Here is an 18,095-nt window from a genome sequence, read left to right as displayed (position 1 = left end):
TCCTGCCAGAGGGAGCATGGCGTGTCCTCAGCAGGAGCGGCAGCAGGACCCGAGAAGCTCAGAGACCCAGGGCCACCTTGTCCCAGGGCCACCTTGTCCCAGGGCCACCTTGCTGCTGACAGTTGTTCCATGACATGTTTGTCTTCGAATCCGCTGCACATGGGGGTGGGGTGGGATGAGAATTTTGACGCTACAGGGCATTGGGTCTCAGCCAAGTCCTGCCCGGGACTTGGGGACAATGCCCCTCTGTGGCCAGGCCCCTGTGCCATGTGGGAACCAAGCCTGCATGGTCTGCAGTCCCCTCCAGGGAGCCCAAAGGTCACACGCAGTCACCACACCCACACACCCACGCCCGCTGTGCGGACAGTGTGGGCTCGTGAATAGATGCTGAGTAACACATTTGTAACCTTCAAGTATCAGAATCCTCCTCTGTTTAGTCCCGCTGTGGGCGCAGCTCCTCACAGCTCAACTAGAGCTCACAGCTCAGGACAGCGCCTCACTGTGACCCCACTTACTCATAGCTGTGTGCCCTTGAGGCAGCCACTTACCCTCTTAAACCCTCACTCAGAGCCTCCTTCTCTCCTGGAAGTCAGGAGCGTGTCTCCTCTTGGGGGTGGGTGGGGGGTTGGGGGTGGGTGGGAAGGGGCTCTATCTCTAAAATGTACAAAGTTCTAACCCCAGGACTGAAGTCTGGTGTGGGGAGCACGACATTGGTGCCGCTCTGCTGTGCTCCAGGAGTGGCTGTTGGAAGCTATCGAAAATGTGTACACAGAGATTTGCATCTCACCCGACTCAGCAGTTAAGCAAATGTTCCCAACAAACTGGGAATCAAAACGTCCTTGGGGTCACCCACTCCAGGCAGTGGAGGTAGGAGAGCGCGCCCCATCCCTGTTCCTCTTCCATTGTCACACCACACATTTCTCACCAGGGCGGACTGCTCCAGCCGCGTTCAGGGAGGCTCTCCCTTTAATTCACCCGACACTGCTGACAGATGACTGCACCTAACGCCAGCTCTGTTATATTTCAACGCTGCTAAAAACGCCAAGTCAACCAGGCCACCTCCTCCTGGACCCAGAGCACACAGTAGCCACATTCCAGAACCTCGGATTCTCCTTCCTCTTGTGCCTGTCAGTGTCTCCCCCACAGCCTTGAGCTCCTTGAGAATGAAAACCACGTCTGCTCCTCTCTGCATCCTTCTTAATGCGTAGTACTGTATTCAGCACCTATCAGATGCTCAGTAAATGCCAAAATGACAAAAACAAAGAGAGGCACACATTTCCATGGCAACCAGAGAACTGGGTCAATGAGGAAAGGACTGCAGCTTGTGTTAAGCACCTTCACACGAGGGCATGAAGGTCTGTCATGAACAGAAACTCCAAGTGCTCTGCACCAAACACAAATGCATGGAGCTCCTCAAAGCTGCCGGCACAGAGAAGCCGCAGGCTGCTGGGTAGAGCAGCTCCCCACCACCCCTTCCATACTGTGGGTACTGCTGCCCAGGTAGAGCATCTTGGGACAGTAAGGGGCAAGAGAGAGCCCCAGGTGAGAGCCCCAGAAAGAGAGCTTGGAAGTGACCCCTAAAGTGAAATCCGGGAGATGTGGCGGATGACAGGATGGGGAGAGAACACTCCGGCAGAGGGACGGCGGGTCAAGGGGAGAGTAGTCAGTCCTTCCTTAGGTGACACAACAGCTTTGCACATATGATTCCCACTACAACTAAAACCCATGTCAGCCTCTTCCCAAGTTTTGATTAAAATAACACCAGAATGCTTTTCTCCACCCTCCCCCTCGTACCCAATCTGATAACCCAGCACCATGTGCACAGGCTTTGATGGAGGCCGAAGATGATCTGTCTTCAAAGACATGGTCAAGCTTTGCTTTTTGCTACCTGTTCACTCCCCAGGGGCTCCAGTTCCCACGCCCTGGCCCCTTCCCTTCTGGGGCGAGAGCCTCAGCTTATCAGCTCACAGTGCTCGAGAATCAAAATGACTATCCACTCGAGTCGAGTCCACCGTCCCTCCTTTTGTTTCCCACAGGCTCTCCCACAGAACAAGACATCCAAGAAGGACAGCCTGAGAGGGCCGTAGAAAGAGCAGAAGGTTGGAAATTGGTAGGAATTTCCATTTCCCAAGTACCAGCTGTGTGGCATTAAACAAGGTACTTGACATGCTCGTGATTCTCTTATGAGATGATGACAGATACTGTCTGGAAGACTTGGCGTGAGAGTGAAATAAGATGATACAAGGCAAAACGCCTGGCATGCTTGCTTGGTGCCCTGACATGGCATATTAGTGTAATAATTCAAGGATGCAGGCCAACAACCACACAGAGGCTATAACAAAATGCCTCTGCAGTTCCAGGTGACCCTGATATAAATACGCTTTTGTAAAAGGTGATTACCCTTGTGAAAGTTGAAGACTTATTTTTGCATAAGAATGGCAATTTCTAGAGTGACTGGATTTCCAACAGCAGTATGAGGGCTTTTCTTAATGATTCATTGTATAAAGGTGAAAACCGATTTTCAAGGTCCCATGTGGAAAAGGATGAGACAATCACCATAGCGAATGCAGAAAGCAATCCTTCTGAGAAATGGAGGGGCCTTCTGGGAAAAGGACCCGCTGTGCTGGAGGTGGGAGAACAGAGAGGTTTCTCAAGGTGTTTGCGGTTTTGATGCAATCATTTCGGAAAGGGACACCTTCAGTGTTTGGGAAAACAGAAGTGGAGGCAATAGAGCTTTAAAGTAATTCTATTTAAAATAGTGTTTCCCCACTACATTCCTTCTTTAAGGATAGAGCTGAGTGATCAGAAGCCTCACCCTTAATGTTCCACTCGTGTGGGGGCATCTTCACCACACAGACACATTCCAATCGTGCTACAGTATTCAGAACGGGCTGCTGTGAGCTTAGGGATGACTTGGCTCCTGAGAGCTCTTGGTTCTGAAGGAAACGTGCTCAGGACACACAGCACTTTAAAGAGAACTGTCACCCTACATCAAGGCCTTGGAGAGACTGGCCAGATTCACAGACGCCCTTGGGAGGGTGGGTGGGAAGAGAATTTCTCAGAAAGCATTCCTTCATATCAAGTTGAGAGAGAACATGTTAAAGACAAAGGATTTAAAGTTTTAAAAAACCCTGCCATGGAATTACAATTTTTTGTTGTTCAAAAGACTTTCTCGTGAAAGCCTACCTTTAACATGGTGCAAGGAGAAGCTCATTTGAGGGCACCCTTGAAGCTCCTTTTCAGTAAAACAATTATCAGACCTCACCAATGTGTTTTATGGTCCAGAACATAACAGCACAGAAAAAGTCATTCTGTGACTCCCCACTGGATATGATGCTGCAGCCACTGGTTAATCTCTTCTATGGTATGAGGTGAATTCAAATGTAAATGCTGCCACACAAAACAACCCCAGATGTCTAGGGTAAGTGTTCAGCCAGCACTTCTGATTCATGCTGGGCAGCCTTTGACAATGTTGACTGAAGAGAAAGAGGCAAGACAGCAGAAACCAAATGAACAATTCATTTATTTATCATCTTTGGTGACCAGAGCTTTCCTGCCAGCATCGGGGGTGGGGAACGGGAGAGAAGAAGCCTGTTTGGCAATAAGATACAAGCAAAGAAAACTGTAAGACATTGGTTTGGGAAAGAGCAAATAAAGTTCAAGTGATGTGCATTATGCAAAATAAGTAATGGAAACTCTTTGAAAGTTAACAGATTTTTAAAAATCATATAACTTAATTCTCGATGTACTTCTCTCATTTCATAAACAAATCCCAGGGCCCAAGTGGTTAAACATATTTTGATTCATGGACAGAGGAAGCAATCTGCCCAATAGAGTTTAAGAAGATAATCCAAGTTTTGTAACTCCTCACTACCATTTTGTGCATTTAGGAAACATGGGTTTAAATGTCAGATGTGTCTGTGTGAAAAATTATTTCCAGTCACCATTTTGTTCTAAGATGTAACCCTGAATTTCAAATCAAACTCATTAGGGCTTAATATTTTAAAAATATGTGCCTCCTTAACATATTTCAACTCCTTCAAAAAGTTACTGTGTCTAGCAAATTGAGATAAAGCAAAATTGAAAGTGCTAGTGTCATAATTAGCTAGTTGTTAATAATCGGAAGAGAGCAAAGGGGAGGCTAGACGTTGCAAGCATGGTCATCTGGGCAGCTTCACCAAGAAGCTGTAACTTCATGCTGCCCAGGGAACCACTGGCCCATTCCGCAGATCCCTGGGGGAAGGGATTGAACAAAGGGGTAGATGGGCGCATGCACAGTGAAGTCAGGGTGACATAGGGAAGTGGTTGCCTGTCAGTCTGACCTGGGAAACAGATAGTTCCAAGTGGGTAAAATCCAATCCTTAAGGATTAATTGTTTAAGCTCCTGGTTAAAATCTCCAGACAAAGAGTTCACTCTCTCTTGCCTGTTCTTGCTTTACTCATGCCTTCCTGCTCTTCTCCTGCTCCGTGACCTGCATGCATCCGTCCTCTCGTCATCGCCATGTGGCCTTAAGCAGCTGCATGTCCCAGGGTCATGCGGACTCCACACGCAGGACACTGGACTGGACTTTAATATGGGCCGGAGACTCTGGGCAGAGGCCTTAATTCTAGCCCCGCTGAAGACTAAATTGGACTTTTCCCAATGGTGGGATGGAGGGAAATGCAACACTGGAAACCCAGGGGTTTAATTTCACGAAAATAAAGACCACTCATCCTTCCGGGCCAGTGTCAGGAAATTCCTTTCCTTGTGACATCACAAGAACTCCACTTCCACCGGTAACAGATGGGGACACAGATGGCACCCCACTGATAACAAAAGGATCAAACCATTTCATTTAGGCAACTTTGAAAATGAAATGCAGAATATAGTACAGTCCTGGACACTGAAAGTGAGGTCATCCTGGATCACCCCCCTCTGTTTGTTTTTTCCAGATGCAGAGGTCCTGGAAACAGTGCTCCCCAAAGTGTGGCCTCCTGACCTGCTGAGTCAGACTCCCTGGGGCCCTGTGCCAGACGGAATCAGATATTCTCAGGGGGAAGCCGCCAGTCAGAGGGTGACAGGGCCCGGGAAGGAGATCTTGACACAAGGAAGCCCGTGTCAGCACATAAATGTCAGCACAACTCCTGGGATTTCTCCTCACCCTCAAGCCACCATCACACAAATAACACCTTCACCTGTGAGTGTTGGTGGGGAGAACTTTTCCTCTATCCTCAAGTCAATCACTGGGGGCCCATGAATTAAACTGACACAGATTAAAAAGAGAAAATACAAAGTTTACTGAGGAAGGTTTGTATGGGAGTGGCAGTGGGCCCACAAAGAAAGTGGCTAGAAAAAGCAGTTCGAATCTGGGGCTTATACCCCATCTCAGCTCAGGGAGGGAGTTAGGATTTCAAGGGACAAATAAATGGTGGGAAATGATTGCAGAACAGATGAGGGAAACTAGTGGGAGGCAAGTTTGTGTTAGCAAAGTCTGTTCATGCATTCTCCTCTCTGGTGACAGGAGTCGTCCTTTCCCCGGAAGTAAAGGGGGACTTATAACAGCTGAATTGTTTTGAAAGGATATGCTCTTTTAGGCAGTCAAGGGGGTGCAGAGCAAGCCTCATCTTTCATCTGTTGATTCTCAAATGCCTTTAGCTCAAAATAATGCTTCTGCCACAGTGGTGTACTGGGGAGCCTTCACTAGCAAACACAGTCACCAGATTGCAACATTTATTCCCACCCAAATTCCTGTCGTGTAAACAAGAGTTACTCGCATTTTACAGGCGCGTGCGTGCGTGCGTGCGTGCGTGCGTGCGTCTGTGTGTGTGTGTGTGTGTGTGTGTGTGTGTGTGTGTGTGTGTGTGTAGGGGGCAGGAAGGATGCTAAGAGGCTGGTTACCAAACAGGGCTCAGGTCATATGGTTTCTAGTATTCAGGACTTGAATTTAGATCTTTTAATTTTAAAATCAATTATCCTTTAAGAACAAAGCAAACAACCTCGCCCTCAAATACATACACAAATTCCCTTGATTCAAACATACAGTTTTCCTTTCAGTCATCTCTTTTCAATAGACTAGCACAATTTGTCAACACAACCATTAAGGAGACCAGCCTCTAATAAGCTAAATTTATGAATGATGGCTCACTCTAGTGTTGGCTGAGACATAATTAAATACTCAGCAACCAGCCAACGGTCTAAGGACCATAGGTTGCTCCTGAATTGTCCATCTGCTTCCAAACATAATGACACTCGGTGATTGATGACCTCAGGGGCTAAGGTATAGTTCAACCCAGTGAAGAGCTAATCATTATCAAACACTAGTGCCTATTACAGAGCAGACTTACACAAGAAAAAAACCATTTCATCAGAAAAGGACAAGCAGAAGGTACAAGACAGCAGAAGAAGAAACTTACTAGTACATTCCATATTTAGGATATCATTTCCTTCAGTAAATTTCAGACTTGGTTCAGTAATTCCTAAGATCTTTTAAGAGGATGTCTGCTAAGGAATGGCACATAAAATAGAATACGCAGCCCTGTCTCTGACGGTGTTGAAGTATCCTGGCTTCGGCAGCTTTTTCTTCCAAGACTGCAGTGCTCAATATGGTAGCCACATATGGCTATTTAAACCTAAATTTAAATTAGTTACTATTACCTCAATTAAACTTTTAGTTGTTCAGTTACACCAGTCACATTTCAAGCATTCTATTAGACATCACTGGTCTGGAATCTGATGGTAAAGTGTTGAAATGAAGAGGAAATGTTGCCAGCACTCCCCAGGATGTTTAAGTAAGAAGGAGGGAAAACTGAACTTAAATATTTTTATTAAAAATATTTCAAGTATATTGAAAAACAAAGAAATAATAGAGAACACATGTGTGCCCAATGTAAGTGTCAAATATTTACATTTAGCATCCTCTCCCCCAACTCTTTTTTCAGTGAAAATAAGAAATAAAACACAGATATGTAGAAGCCCCATGGGAGCCTGTTAATCAGCTCAATAAAGAAATACCTTGCTGAAAAGTTCCAAGTGTATTGGACAAAAGCGATGGTGCCCGGACATAATCACGTGGAGAGAGACCTGGGCACTGGGACCACATGGCATGGGGCCTAAGTGTCCTGGAGAACTAACAACAATTCTAGAATATTTGGAGTTCCATTGAAGGTGAAGGCAAAACTAATGTGAATCCACAGAATGATGCATAAAGATTCTTTCTCTAAAGGTAGAAATAGAGAGTGTGTCTTGAAAAAACCAATTTCAGACATTAAGCACATAAAAATAAGTAATGGTCGGGCAATCACAAACTCCTTCAATGTCAGTGCCAGGAGCCCGGCTGAGACGTCTCTCTAAGCTTATAAATCATTCGGTAAATTTTAAGTATCAGAAAACAAGGGGAACCTCTACTGAGTAATCGCCCTTTACACAGAAAATAGAGATTTATTGTCCAATACTTGACAAAGATCCACGGCTAAGTCTGCAATAAGTATGTCCCTATGTCATTTGCTGGTTTCGTCAGAATTATTTACACTCTTTCATTTACTGTCACTTCTATTCTATTCTCCAACCCAGCAGACCCTAGGCATGAGCATTCATCTGAAGGAAATAGTTTCCTCCGTGTAAACAACTCACTTAAGTTACAAAGGAAGTGCATGGAGCCTACATTTCTAGAAACATGGTGCTTCTGCAGGGCAAGATGTGGGACCTGCACTGATACAGACTCAAGATGGCATGCCCCATTCTATCCCAAATGATCATATAATAAAACTGCCCTACCTGACGCTAAGCAGACTTGGTTTTACGTTTCCAACCTGTTATCCATGCGCTGAGAGCCTTTCCCTTGTTTGGGTGTCTCCTGTTCTCGAAAGTAGGCAGTCTGCTGTGGCCTTCTTGGGCATCGCAGAACATACCACGCGGCCCCAAAGTGACATGGCCCCACACTTGCTGCTGGCTGTTCTATTGCTACTAAAGAGCTTCCTCTTCAGCATTTAACATGTTCCACTTACAGCTTAGGGCCGTCCAACCTGGTCCCACTGAGGTCTTTCCTACTGCAGTTGCTCAGAGCCAGAGATGGCTCCTCTCTGTCAGAGGGCATGGGCTCCCTCCAGTTCGTGACGTGCCTGAGTTGTCTTCCCCTCAAGTTCCAGCTGGACACCTCTGCTTGTCAACCTGCAAGTTTCTGCCATACCTAAAACTCAACACCCCACATCTGAAACTCATCTCACCTCCCTACCCCCACCCCCATGGCAATCCTTCCAGCCACCTCCTCGTGTCTGTTAAGGACACACTCAGTCCTCAGGTTGAGGGCCTGGGGGCCTCTTCCTCCTCCTATCTGGACTCAGTCTTTGGAACCATCAAGCTTTCTCCCTACAAATCCTCTCAGATCTGACTGTCCTCCCCATTTCCATGGCTACTACTCCAGCTCCAGTGAGGTCCCTTCCTTCACGGTCTGCCCTCTCCTGCCACACAGCTGTGGTCTCATTCCTAAACAGCCTGGCAGCTCTTCAAAGCCTGCCGTCAGCATCCCTTCCGATGTTCGCTGGACTCCCAGCACCTCCAGCCACTCTTCCACTGTGCCTGCCCCCACACTCGTCCCCTTCCAGTCTATCTTCTGTCATGACTTTGCTTACCCCAGCCCTCCTACTACAAATCTGCCTTTCTGACTCACAGGACTAACTTACTTCTAATGGCAAAACTGTCACGCATGGAATTCACCTACAACAGGAATCAGTCATTCCCTGGGTAACAGGAAGCACGACCCCACCACCACATGGATTCCCAAACCCCTTGGCCTCTGCTGGATCTCTCAGATCGCGAAGCTGTTTCTCTTTCAAACTCCCTTCTCAGGAAGCAGCATCTGCACTCACTCCCGGCTCATGCAGACGAGCCTGCTTGTCACTGTCCTCATCCTCCCAGGCCTGGCCACCCTCTCCCCACCGCCATCCCCAATCCATCTCTTTTTCCTCTTTGCCTGTCCCACTGGTCTGTTGTCAACACTTGCCTGGCTGGCTGCAGTGGACTCCTCAGGGCCCTCCCACCTCCCAATTTCCCATCTTCACTTCAGCTGAAGTTACCATTTTGGGACACAAATCTGGTATTATTCCATTATCTCTCGAATCCCTGCCAGAGACTCCCATTTACCTAAGATGCTCACTCCCAGGTCTCACTGAGGTGTGGCTGAGGAGTCCCTCTATGTCTGCACTGTCTTGCGCGGCCTCTTTTCACCCCTTAAAGGCCCGGCTCTCCCAGCCTCGGGAAGTGGGGCTAAAGCCTCTGCCTGGACACTGTCCTCCTGTCCTTCCCCAGCTGAGCCTCCAGGTCCCTGCTCCCTCATCTAAATCAAGTCTCTATATGTCCTTTCATATCACCCAAAATTCTTCTTTCACAGCACTAGTCCCAACTGCGGGATACTAGTGCATGCACCTGTTTCTCTGTATAATATCTGTCTCCTGCCCGAGACTAAAGGCTCCAGGAGGAAAGAGACCTTATTTCCGTCTTCTTTAATACAGGACCTCTCAGTCAGTGCCTACATATTACAGGTGTTCTGTGATCATGAAACAAGGAAGCAGGGAAGGGAGGGAGGGAGATGGTTTCTGACCACTGCCTGGTACAATTACTCCAACTTATGGGGTCCTAATTTTATTTATTTATTTTCCAGTTAACATCCAATATTATATCATTTCAGGTATATAACAGTGATTAGATGTTTATATAACTTATGAACTGATCACCCATGTAAGTCTAGTACCTACCTGGCACCATACACAGTTCTTACAATGTCATTGACTAGATTCCCTATGCGATACTTTACATCCCTGTGAGTATTTTTATAACTGGCAAATTATACTTCTTAATCCCTTCACTTTTTTCACACCCTGCCTGACCATCAATTTGTTCTCTGTATCTATTAGTTTCTGCTTTGTTTATTTTGTTTTTCAAATTCCCCATATAAGTGAAATCATATGGTATTTGTCTTTCTCTGTCTGACTTATTTTCCTTAGCATAACATCCTCTAGGGTCATCCATATTGCCACAGATGGCAAGATTTCATTCTTTTCATGGCCGAGTAATATTCCATTGCATACATGTACCACCTCTTCTTTATCCATTCATCTATTAATGGACACTTAGGTTGCTTCTCTATCTTGGCTATTGTAAATAACACTTCAATGAACACAGGAATGCATATAGTCTTTCAAATTAGTGTTTTGGATTTCTTGAAATAAATATCCAGAAGTGGAATCACTGGGTCATATGGTAGCTCTATTTTTAATTTTTTGAGAAACATCCATACTGTTCTCCATAGTGGCTGCACCAATTTGTGTATGAGGATTTCATTTTCTCCACATCCTTGCCAACACCTGTTTATTGATTTACTGATGGTAGCCATTCTGACAGGTGTGAGGTGATATCGCGTTGTGATTTTAATTTGCATCTCTGCTGATTAGTGATGTTGAGCATCTTTTCATAGTCTATTGGCCATCTGTATGTTCTCTTTGGAGATGTGTCTATTCAGGTCCTCTGCCCATTTTTTAATTAGATTGTTTGTGGGGGTGTTTTGGTGTTAAGTTGTATGAGTTCCTTATAAATTTTGGGTATTAACTCTTTATCACATGTATCATGTACTAATATCTTCTCCCATTCAGTAGGTTCCCTTTTCATTTTGTTTACAGTTTTCTTTGCTATGCAGAACCTTTTAAGATTGATGTAGTTCCATTTGTTTATTTTTTTCTTTTGTTTCCCTTAACTGAGGAGACATAGCCAACAAAGTATTGCTAAAAGTGACATCAAAGAGTTCATAGCCTATGTTTTCTTTTAGGAGTATTAGGGCTTCAGGTCTTACATTTAAGTCTTTAATCCATTTTGAGTTTATTCTTGTATATGGTGTAAGAAAGTGATCCAAGTTCATTCTTTTGCATGTGCCTATCCAGTTTTCCCAATATCATTTATTGAAGACTGTCTTTACCCCATTATATATTCTTGCCTCCTTAGTCAAATATTAATTGCCCATATAAGTGTGGGTTTATTTCTGGGCTCTTTATTCTCTTCCATTAATCTATGTGTCTGCTTTTATGCGAGTACCATGCTGTTCTGATAGGTATAGCCTTACAGTATAGTTTGATATCAGGTAGCATGATTCCTCCAACTTTGTTCTTCTTTCCCAAGATTGCTTTGTCTATACAGGGTCTTCTGTGGTTCCATATAAATTTTAGGATTATTTGTTCTAGTTTTGTGAAAAATGCGATTGGTATTTTGATAAGGATTGCACTGAATCTGTAGATGCTTAGGGTGATACAACATTTTAACAATGTTAATTCTTCCTGTTTATTAGCATGGTATATGCTTCCATTTATTTGTATCTTCTTCAATTTCTTCATTATCTTATAGTTTTCCAAGTACATGTCGTTCACCTAATTTAAATTTATTCCTAGGTATTGTATTCTTTTTGATGAAATTGTAAATGAGATTGTTTTCTTATTATCTCTTTCTGATTGTTCATTATTGATATGTAAGATGTAATTGATTTCTGAATATTAATTTTGTATTTTGCTACTTTACTGAATTCATTTATTAGTTCTAATGTATTTTTTTGGTGGGACTGTTAGGGTTCTGTATATATGGTATCCTATAATCTGCAAATAATGACAGTTTCACTTCTTCCTTTCCAATTGGGATGCCCTTTAACCCTTTGCAGTCGTATTAAATTTGGACATGTGTGTCGTACTGGTCAGAATTAATTTCCATTGAAAGAGCAGTGATACATAACATGCAAGATTATGAAGGATAAACAAGATTTATTAATTCTTTTTTGAACATTAGATGTATGTTTAGACAATAATGTGTTTCAATAACATGTTTTTATGTAAAAATTATATTTTATATTTCTCCATTGTGTAGTATCTTTGAAAGCAGTCTCCAATATGCATTCCTGGTTTTCGACTACATGTATCGCAAAAATAATTAGTTTGGCCTCTTCCGCCCCTAATCTTTCTGTTTGAACATACAGAGCAATCTTAACTTTTCACACCTTCACAGTGCCGCAATATATGCAGTTTCCCATTAAGCCTTTCATCTTTATCTGAGGCCGATGGTCTTCCTGCCAAAATAAAACTCTTCATCGTTACTTTCAGATTCGCAGTACACTTCTTTCGGTAACTTTCTTTTTGCCATTTTGGAGTATTATTTTGAAATATCTTAATAAGCGAGAATGCCTAATTACAGTTAAACGTAATTTGTAAAGCTTTATTTGAAATTCTGCGAAGTATCTCCGAAGCTTGTCGATTTCTTCACTCTCAAAAGGCGACTGACTCGCCACGGTGTTTTGCATGGCGAGTGTGGAACGACCGCGTTTGTTTATATTGAGTTTCGATATCTCTGATTTGTCGGGGCAATGTTTTGGTTCGTGACAAGGTCGCTTAGACACTTAAGAGCTTTCAGAGAAATTATGAACTGATACCTGAATGAATAGAGTTAAGATTCGTACGGTTCCTTGCTGTGGTGGCTGAGAGCAGACATACGACCGGAATGGTAAAAAAAGCCTTGGTGGCTGAGAGTAGACAAACGACCGCAAAGGGTTAATTCTCTTTCTTGTCTGACTGCTGTGGCTACATCTTCCTTTGGGCTCTAGCTTTAAATCAAGGTCCAAGCAGCATCTTCCCTGGGGCAGAGGTTATATTTCCTATGACTTTCTATTTTATCTTCTTACCTCTGCAGGGGTATACTCTGGATGATTTGAGCCATCTGCTTAGAGTGACAAAAGCCATCTGAATTTTCTTCATTTTCCTCTCACAATTCTTTATTTAGCCAGGCCACTCACTGCCTGGTTACCGGCTCCCATCTGTGCCTCTGTATGAGTGCACACATAGACACCAGCCCTGCAGACAGAATGACACATACGTGCATCCTGCACTCATTAACCCAACAGTCTCCTGCATGTTCGCCATGTTCCAGATGCTGAGCTAGGCGCGGTGCTTTTCTTTGCCCCTGGGACTCATCTGTCCGACACCTGAGGCCAGGCACCAGCTGCAGTCATGTCTGCTCACTCCAAGTGCAACTGGGAAACTGACCAGGGAAGGCATGGCTGCAGATCTTCCCCCTGCACACGGCGCCCCTGAACCCTCAGCAGGAGTCCCTGACTGTGCGGAGACACCTCACAAAGCCAGCACAGGGTACCAGATGCCCAGTGCAACTTAGAGTCCTTGTTCCTGAGAGGAAGTAACTGATATTCCTTCCTGGTCACCCTTTACCTCAGCCTTCATCACCTCCCTGGAAATAGAAGCTAATCTCTCATTATCCCTCACAGGAGTAAACATTTCTCCCTCTGGGTAAACAAGAAAGCCACAGGCGTCATCTGAGCAGCAGAACAAGGAAGTGTGAGGCTCCTTCTGGCTCTGCCAGCATGCCTTCTCTCCCCACAGCTTGTAGATGGAGCCTTTCTCACCCACCGGGTCAGGGACATCCAGCTGGCTCGGGGCTACTCATGCCTGCTCCTCCCGTCCTCTCTACGAGGCCTTCAGAGCTGGGAGCCAGAGCGCCCCCCCCCCCCCCACCTCCCACCACCCCCTCAACCACCAGGAAGTACAGAGCTGAGCCGGGGCTTCAGACTGTTCAGTAAGAACCCCCAAACATCTTTGGATTCCCCACTTTTCCTCCTCCCACCCCACACCATTGTTTAGAGCTCGTTCCAAGGCAGGAATCTAAGAGTCTGTCTCCGCCTCCCTCCCCTGATCACTATCCTACCTACCAGACACTTTCCAGCTCAACTGACTGATCAGCAAAGCGCAAAGCCAAAGCCCAAGGCTTCCCTCTGGTTCCTGGAGTTTCTGGGGCTCTCTCTAGGATGTGGGTCAGCACAGGGCACCCCGATGGGTGCTGAGTTATTAACATGTCAAAGCCTTCCTTCCTTCCTCCTCCTCCCCAAGGCCTGGCTTGCAGTTCGGCTGGCAGTCATGTTTGGCATGAGCTGCTTTTATCAGATTGAAATGCACCATCCCTCTTCCCACACACAATTGTTTCTCACTTAGTGAAGAATCCTGAATACCCAACCAAGGGTTTTAAATATCACTGAGTCTGGAGAGACAGAAGAGTAGAGATGAAGACGGATTCTTAGAAATAAGCAAAACCTGAAAGCAGGAAATTCATATTTAGTGGGCATGACCCCAAACAACCCAATATCTCAAGGACAGATCTTCATGTAGTGCTTCCACCTCTCTCCACCTGAAGACCTTGGAGGAAGGTGGTCACACTCACTTCAGTTCCCTCTTGTTGGCTAACAACATTAGCACTCCATCAATCCTCAGCCTTTGTGTTCCTTTGTACACAACATCTGGGGGCTGGGAAAAGCCATGGTTGATACAAAATCCCTTCCAAGTATTTGACAGCATAGTGACTCAGTACACACACACACACACACACACACACACCCCAAAAGTTTCATGATACAGTACTTAACCTTTATTATGCGGAATGCACTAAATTCTATCCTTTTTCTTTAGCTTGCTGGAAAGGACCCCCCAAATGGACTTCATAACTCACTAACGCATTCTGAACTGCGGTTTCGAAATGCTGCTTGAGAGCAGGGTTCAGAATTGCTCCTCAGCCTTTGGGGTGAGATCAGATAGGAAGTAGGTTCAGAAAGCTATGGCCTGTGGGCCAACTCCTGCCACTGCCCATGTTTACACAACCTGCCACCCATTTTCATTCAGCCTGTGAGCTAAGAATGGGTTTTTAAAATATTTTTAAATGGTTCAAAACAACCAAAAGAAAAATAATATTTCTTCTGTGAAATTCATGATGAGTCCAAGTTTTAGTGTCTGCAAGCAGTGCTTCATGGGAACACAGCTCTTTTGTTTCCAGGCTGTCTGTGGCTGCTTTCGCACTGGAACGGCAGCACTGGGCAGCCGTGATGCAGACTGTGTCCACACACGGAGCCGAGACATGTGCGGGGAGCTCGGCAGGTGCAGACGGACTCTCTGGCCAACTTGTCAAACTGGTTGTCACAGCGAGGGTGTATTAGTTTTACTTCAGTTTGTAACAGAAAAATGAGTAATATCACTTAGACAATGCAATAGTGAGCTACATCAGAGACAGACGGACTTCCTTGCAGTGGGGGATGTGGCCCTTCTCAGTCACATGTTCTGAGGGCAACGAGTTAGTATCAAAGGACATTTCAAATTTTAACGCTGTGGTTTTATTGAGGCATTTTGTTTGTAGTGGAAGAGGAAGTTTGTTTTTTTAGCCATCCCTTTTGCATTTCATAACTTACAATCACGAACCTACATTTCTTCTACATGAGGTAGCACCAGGCTGGTCAGAACAAACTTCACTTAAAATTCAAGAAACCCAAGTCAGATGAGAATGACCCTCTGAAGGCTGCAAACAAAGCCCGGGTGAAGGCTGATGCCGTATGTACAGAATTACAGGAAAGAAAGGAGAGCTGGGAAGGCCCTGCAGTTAAGGCGCCGCTTGGTGAAGCCCACACTGGACAGAAAAGAAATCTCCCTGGGAGTGCGCCAGTGGGTGGGTCTTGGTCCAGCGTTACCGGAGCATGGTGGAAAAGGTCTGGGGTTTAGCCTTTTGGGGTAGAAGAAAGAGAGTAGGGAAAGGTAAGGTGAACGTAATCTATGTTCTCACTAGTAGTGGCAGAAAGGCAAATCTCACGGTTTCCTGGGGATGGGAGGCTGAGATGGGCCCACAAATGCTGGGGTTTGATCTGAGAACACTTGGCTGAGTCTGTACAGCCAGGATGGAGGAGCAGGCATCCTGCTGAGCAACCAGCCCTGGGCTTCCCCAGCCCCATTCCTGCCCCACCCCCACTCCTTCCCCACCCCCACTCCTTCCCACCCCCACTCCTTCCCAGCCCCACTCCTTCCCCACCCCCACTCCTTCCCCACCCCCACTCCTTCCCCACCCCCACTCCTTCCCCAGCCCCACTCCTTCCCCACCCCCACTCCTTCCCCACCCCCACTCCTTCCTCAGCCCCACTCCTCCCCCACCCCCACCCCTTCCCCACCCCCACTCCTTCCCCAGCCCCACTCCTTCCCCAACCCCATTCCTTCCCCAACCCCATTTCTTCCCCTCCCCCATTCCTTCCCCACCCCCATTCCTTCCCCAGCCCCATTCCTTCCCCAGCCCCATTCCTTCCCCACCCCCATCCCTTCCCTACCCAGCAGCTCTGGAAGCCTCTCCTCTTTGCCTCTTCTGGCTTTAGGCTAGGACCAGGCCATAGGCCACCCTGAAGATTCAGTAGCACATCTCGTCTCCACCCCCCACCACCCAGCAGCAGCAGGCCTATGGAGGCCACATTTCCGCTATTTGGTACCAAATACAAGCCAAGGAGACAAGGCACTCCCTTCTGGGCTGAGCCGGAAGACCCAGGCTCTAACACAGCCGTGGGCAAACTACGGCCTGCAGGCCGGATCCTGCCCATTTGAAATGAATAAAACTAAAAAAAAAAAAAAAGACCGTACCCTTTTATGTAATGATGTTTACTTTGAATTTATATTAGTTCACACAAACACTCCATCCATGCTTTTGTTCCGGCCCTCCGGTCCAGTTTAAGAACCCATTGTGGCCCTCGAGTCAAAAAGTTTGTCCACCCCTGCTCTAACACCTTCTCATCCGACACAGGTGCCTCCACCTGGGCAGGGTGAAGGAAAGCAATGCCAAGGCCTTCCCTGTGCCCTGTAGGTGGTGGGACCACCCCGAGGCAGCTCCTGTGCCCCCCATGGCCTCAGCAAATGGGAGAGCAGGAAAGCAGGAGGGATGGACGTTCAGGGGTGAGGACCAACAGTTGGAGAGGCTGCTCCTCCTCCCACACCTGAAATGCAAGTCTCCTCTGCTGGCGGGGCTGACTGGAGTGCTGGAGGCGGGCACCAACGCAAAGAGCCAGCCTCAGCTTGTCGGGACCACGGAGGAGGGCAGGTTATGAAAGAAAATGTGTAAGTGCTTCTTGTCCTCCTACTACCCTGATGGGAAAACCACACACACACACACACACACACACACACACACACAGAAAGAAAACAAGCGTGCCAGGCCTTTAAGCTTCAACTACAACAATGATTTACAACAAAAGGGAGAGAAACCCTGTTTTAAGGGTTTTATTTCTACAGACTCTTATCTTTGCCTCTGTCTCATTCTCATTTTTCCATCTGTAAACAAGAAGCCTCTACTGGGACTCACCTGAATCATGGAAAATGGAATCCCTTAGGTCTTTAAATCACATCCTTATGTCGTGTGGAAACTGCCAACGACTCAGCAGCAAGTTTCCTTGAGTTCTGAGAATGACTCATGTTGCTTACCAGTATTTAAAAATAATTACAGTTCTGTCACTAATGTGAGTGAGGGACTTTGCTGAGAAGGAAAAACGTATAGCAGAATTCCTCTGGAACAACGGTGTGGAAACACACGCCAGTTGAACATGTTGAAAGCTCGGGAAACACCTGGGACAATGTTGGACAGCCCACACGTCCTGCCTCCTGCTAACAGAACTAGCCCCTGCTGATTAGCTTTGTTTCAACAGAATTCTGTTGCTGAGGAGCAGGGTAAAAAGTCGTATTTAAAAACGAAAGTGGTAAGTAAATAAATATAATTACTGTACAAATACTGACAAGTCCCACAACACATCCAATGTTAAGACTCACCAATGCTCGGCTTCATAAAAAATTACATACAAGAATGGCCACTATTAAATAATTTTTTAAAAAATACATTCTTATTGATTTCAGAGAAGAAGGGAGAGGGAGAGAGATAGAAACATCAATGATGAGAGAGAATCATTGATCAGCTGCCTCCTGCATGCCCCCTACTGGGGATCGAGCCCACAACCCAGGCATGTGCTTTTTGACTGGAATCGAACCTGGGACCCTTCAGTCCACAGGCCGACGCTCTATCCACTGAACCAAACTAGCTAGGGCTCAACAAATAATTTTTTATCTTTTTGAAGAAAAGATGGCAGAGGGCTACAGAGGCATGTATCACTGGGGTCTTTACCTAGCTGTCTGAATCAAAGCCTTGATCTCCGGTATTTGAACAAAAACGGGAAGTTCCATCTTTGAGGTTTCCTATACCACAGCCAGAACTCCCACTAAGAGGCGCCTCCACCCTGATTTTCCCA

General features: G+C 46.0%; 1 protein-coding gene across 13 annotated transcripts in view; it reads right to left on the bottom strand.

Moving 5' to 3' along the window:
- The window catches only part of SLC22A23 (solute carrier family 22 member 23), a 189,745-nt gene that overhangs the window by 68,460 nt on the left and 103,190 nt on the right, over positions 1–18,095 (bottom strand). The window contains exon 3 of one of the 13 annotated variants that reach the window (XM_036351028.1): positions 3,504–3,591. The exons of 11 other annotated variants lie outside the window; for them this stretch is intronic. In XM_036351028.1, the coding sequence (XP_036206921.1) occupies positions 3,519–3,591 (73 nt within the window). In that variant the 3' untranslated portion in view covers positions 3,504–3,518. Of the gene's footprint in view, positions 1–3,503; positions 3,592–18,095 lie in introns of those variants that run through there. One more of the 13 variants, XM_036351020.1, reaches the window with a different exon arrangement.

This window comes from Myotis myotis, unplaced genomic scaffold (assembly GCF_014108235.1).
Source record: "Myotis myotis isolate mMyoMyo1 unplaced genomic scaffold, mMyoMyo1.p scaffold_m19_p_2, whole genome shotgun sequence".
Lineage (NCBI taxonomy): Eukaryota > Metazoa > Chordata > Mammalia > Chiroptera > Vespertilionidae > Myotis > Myotis myotis.
This window is presented reverse-complemented; position numbering and strand designations above follow the sequence as displayed.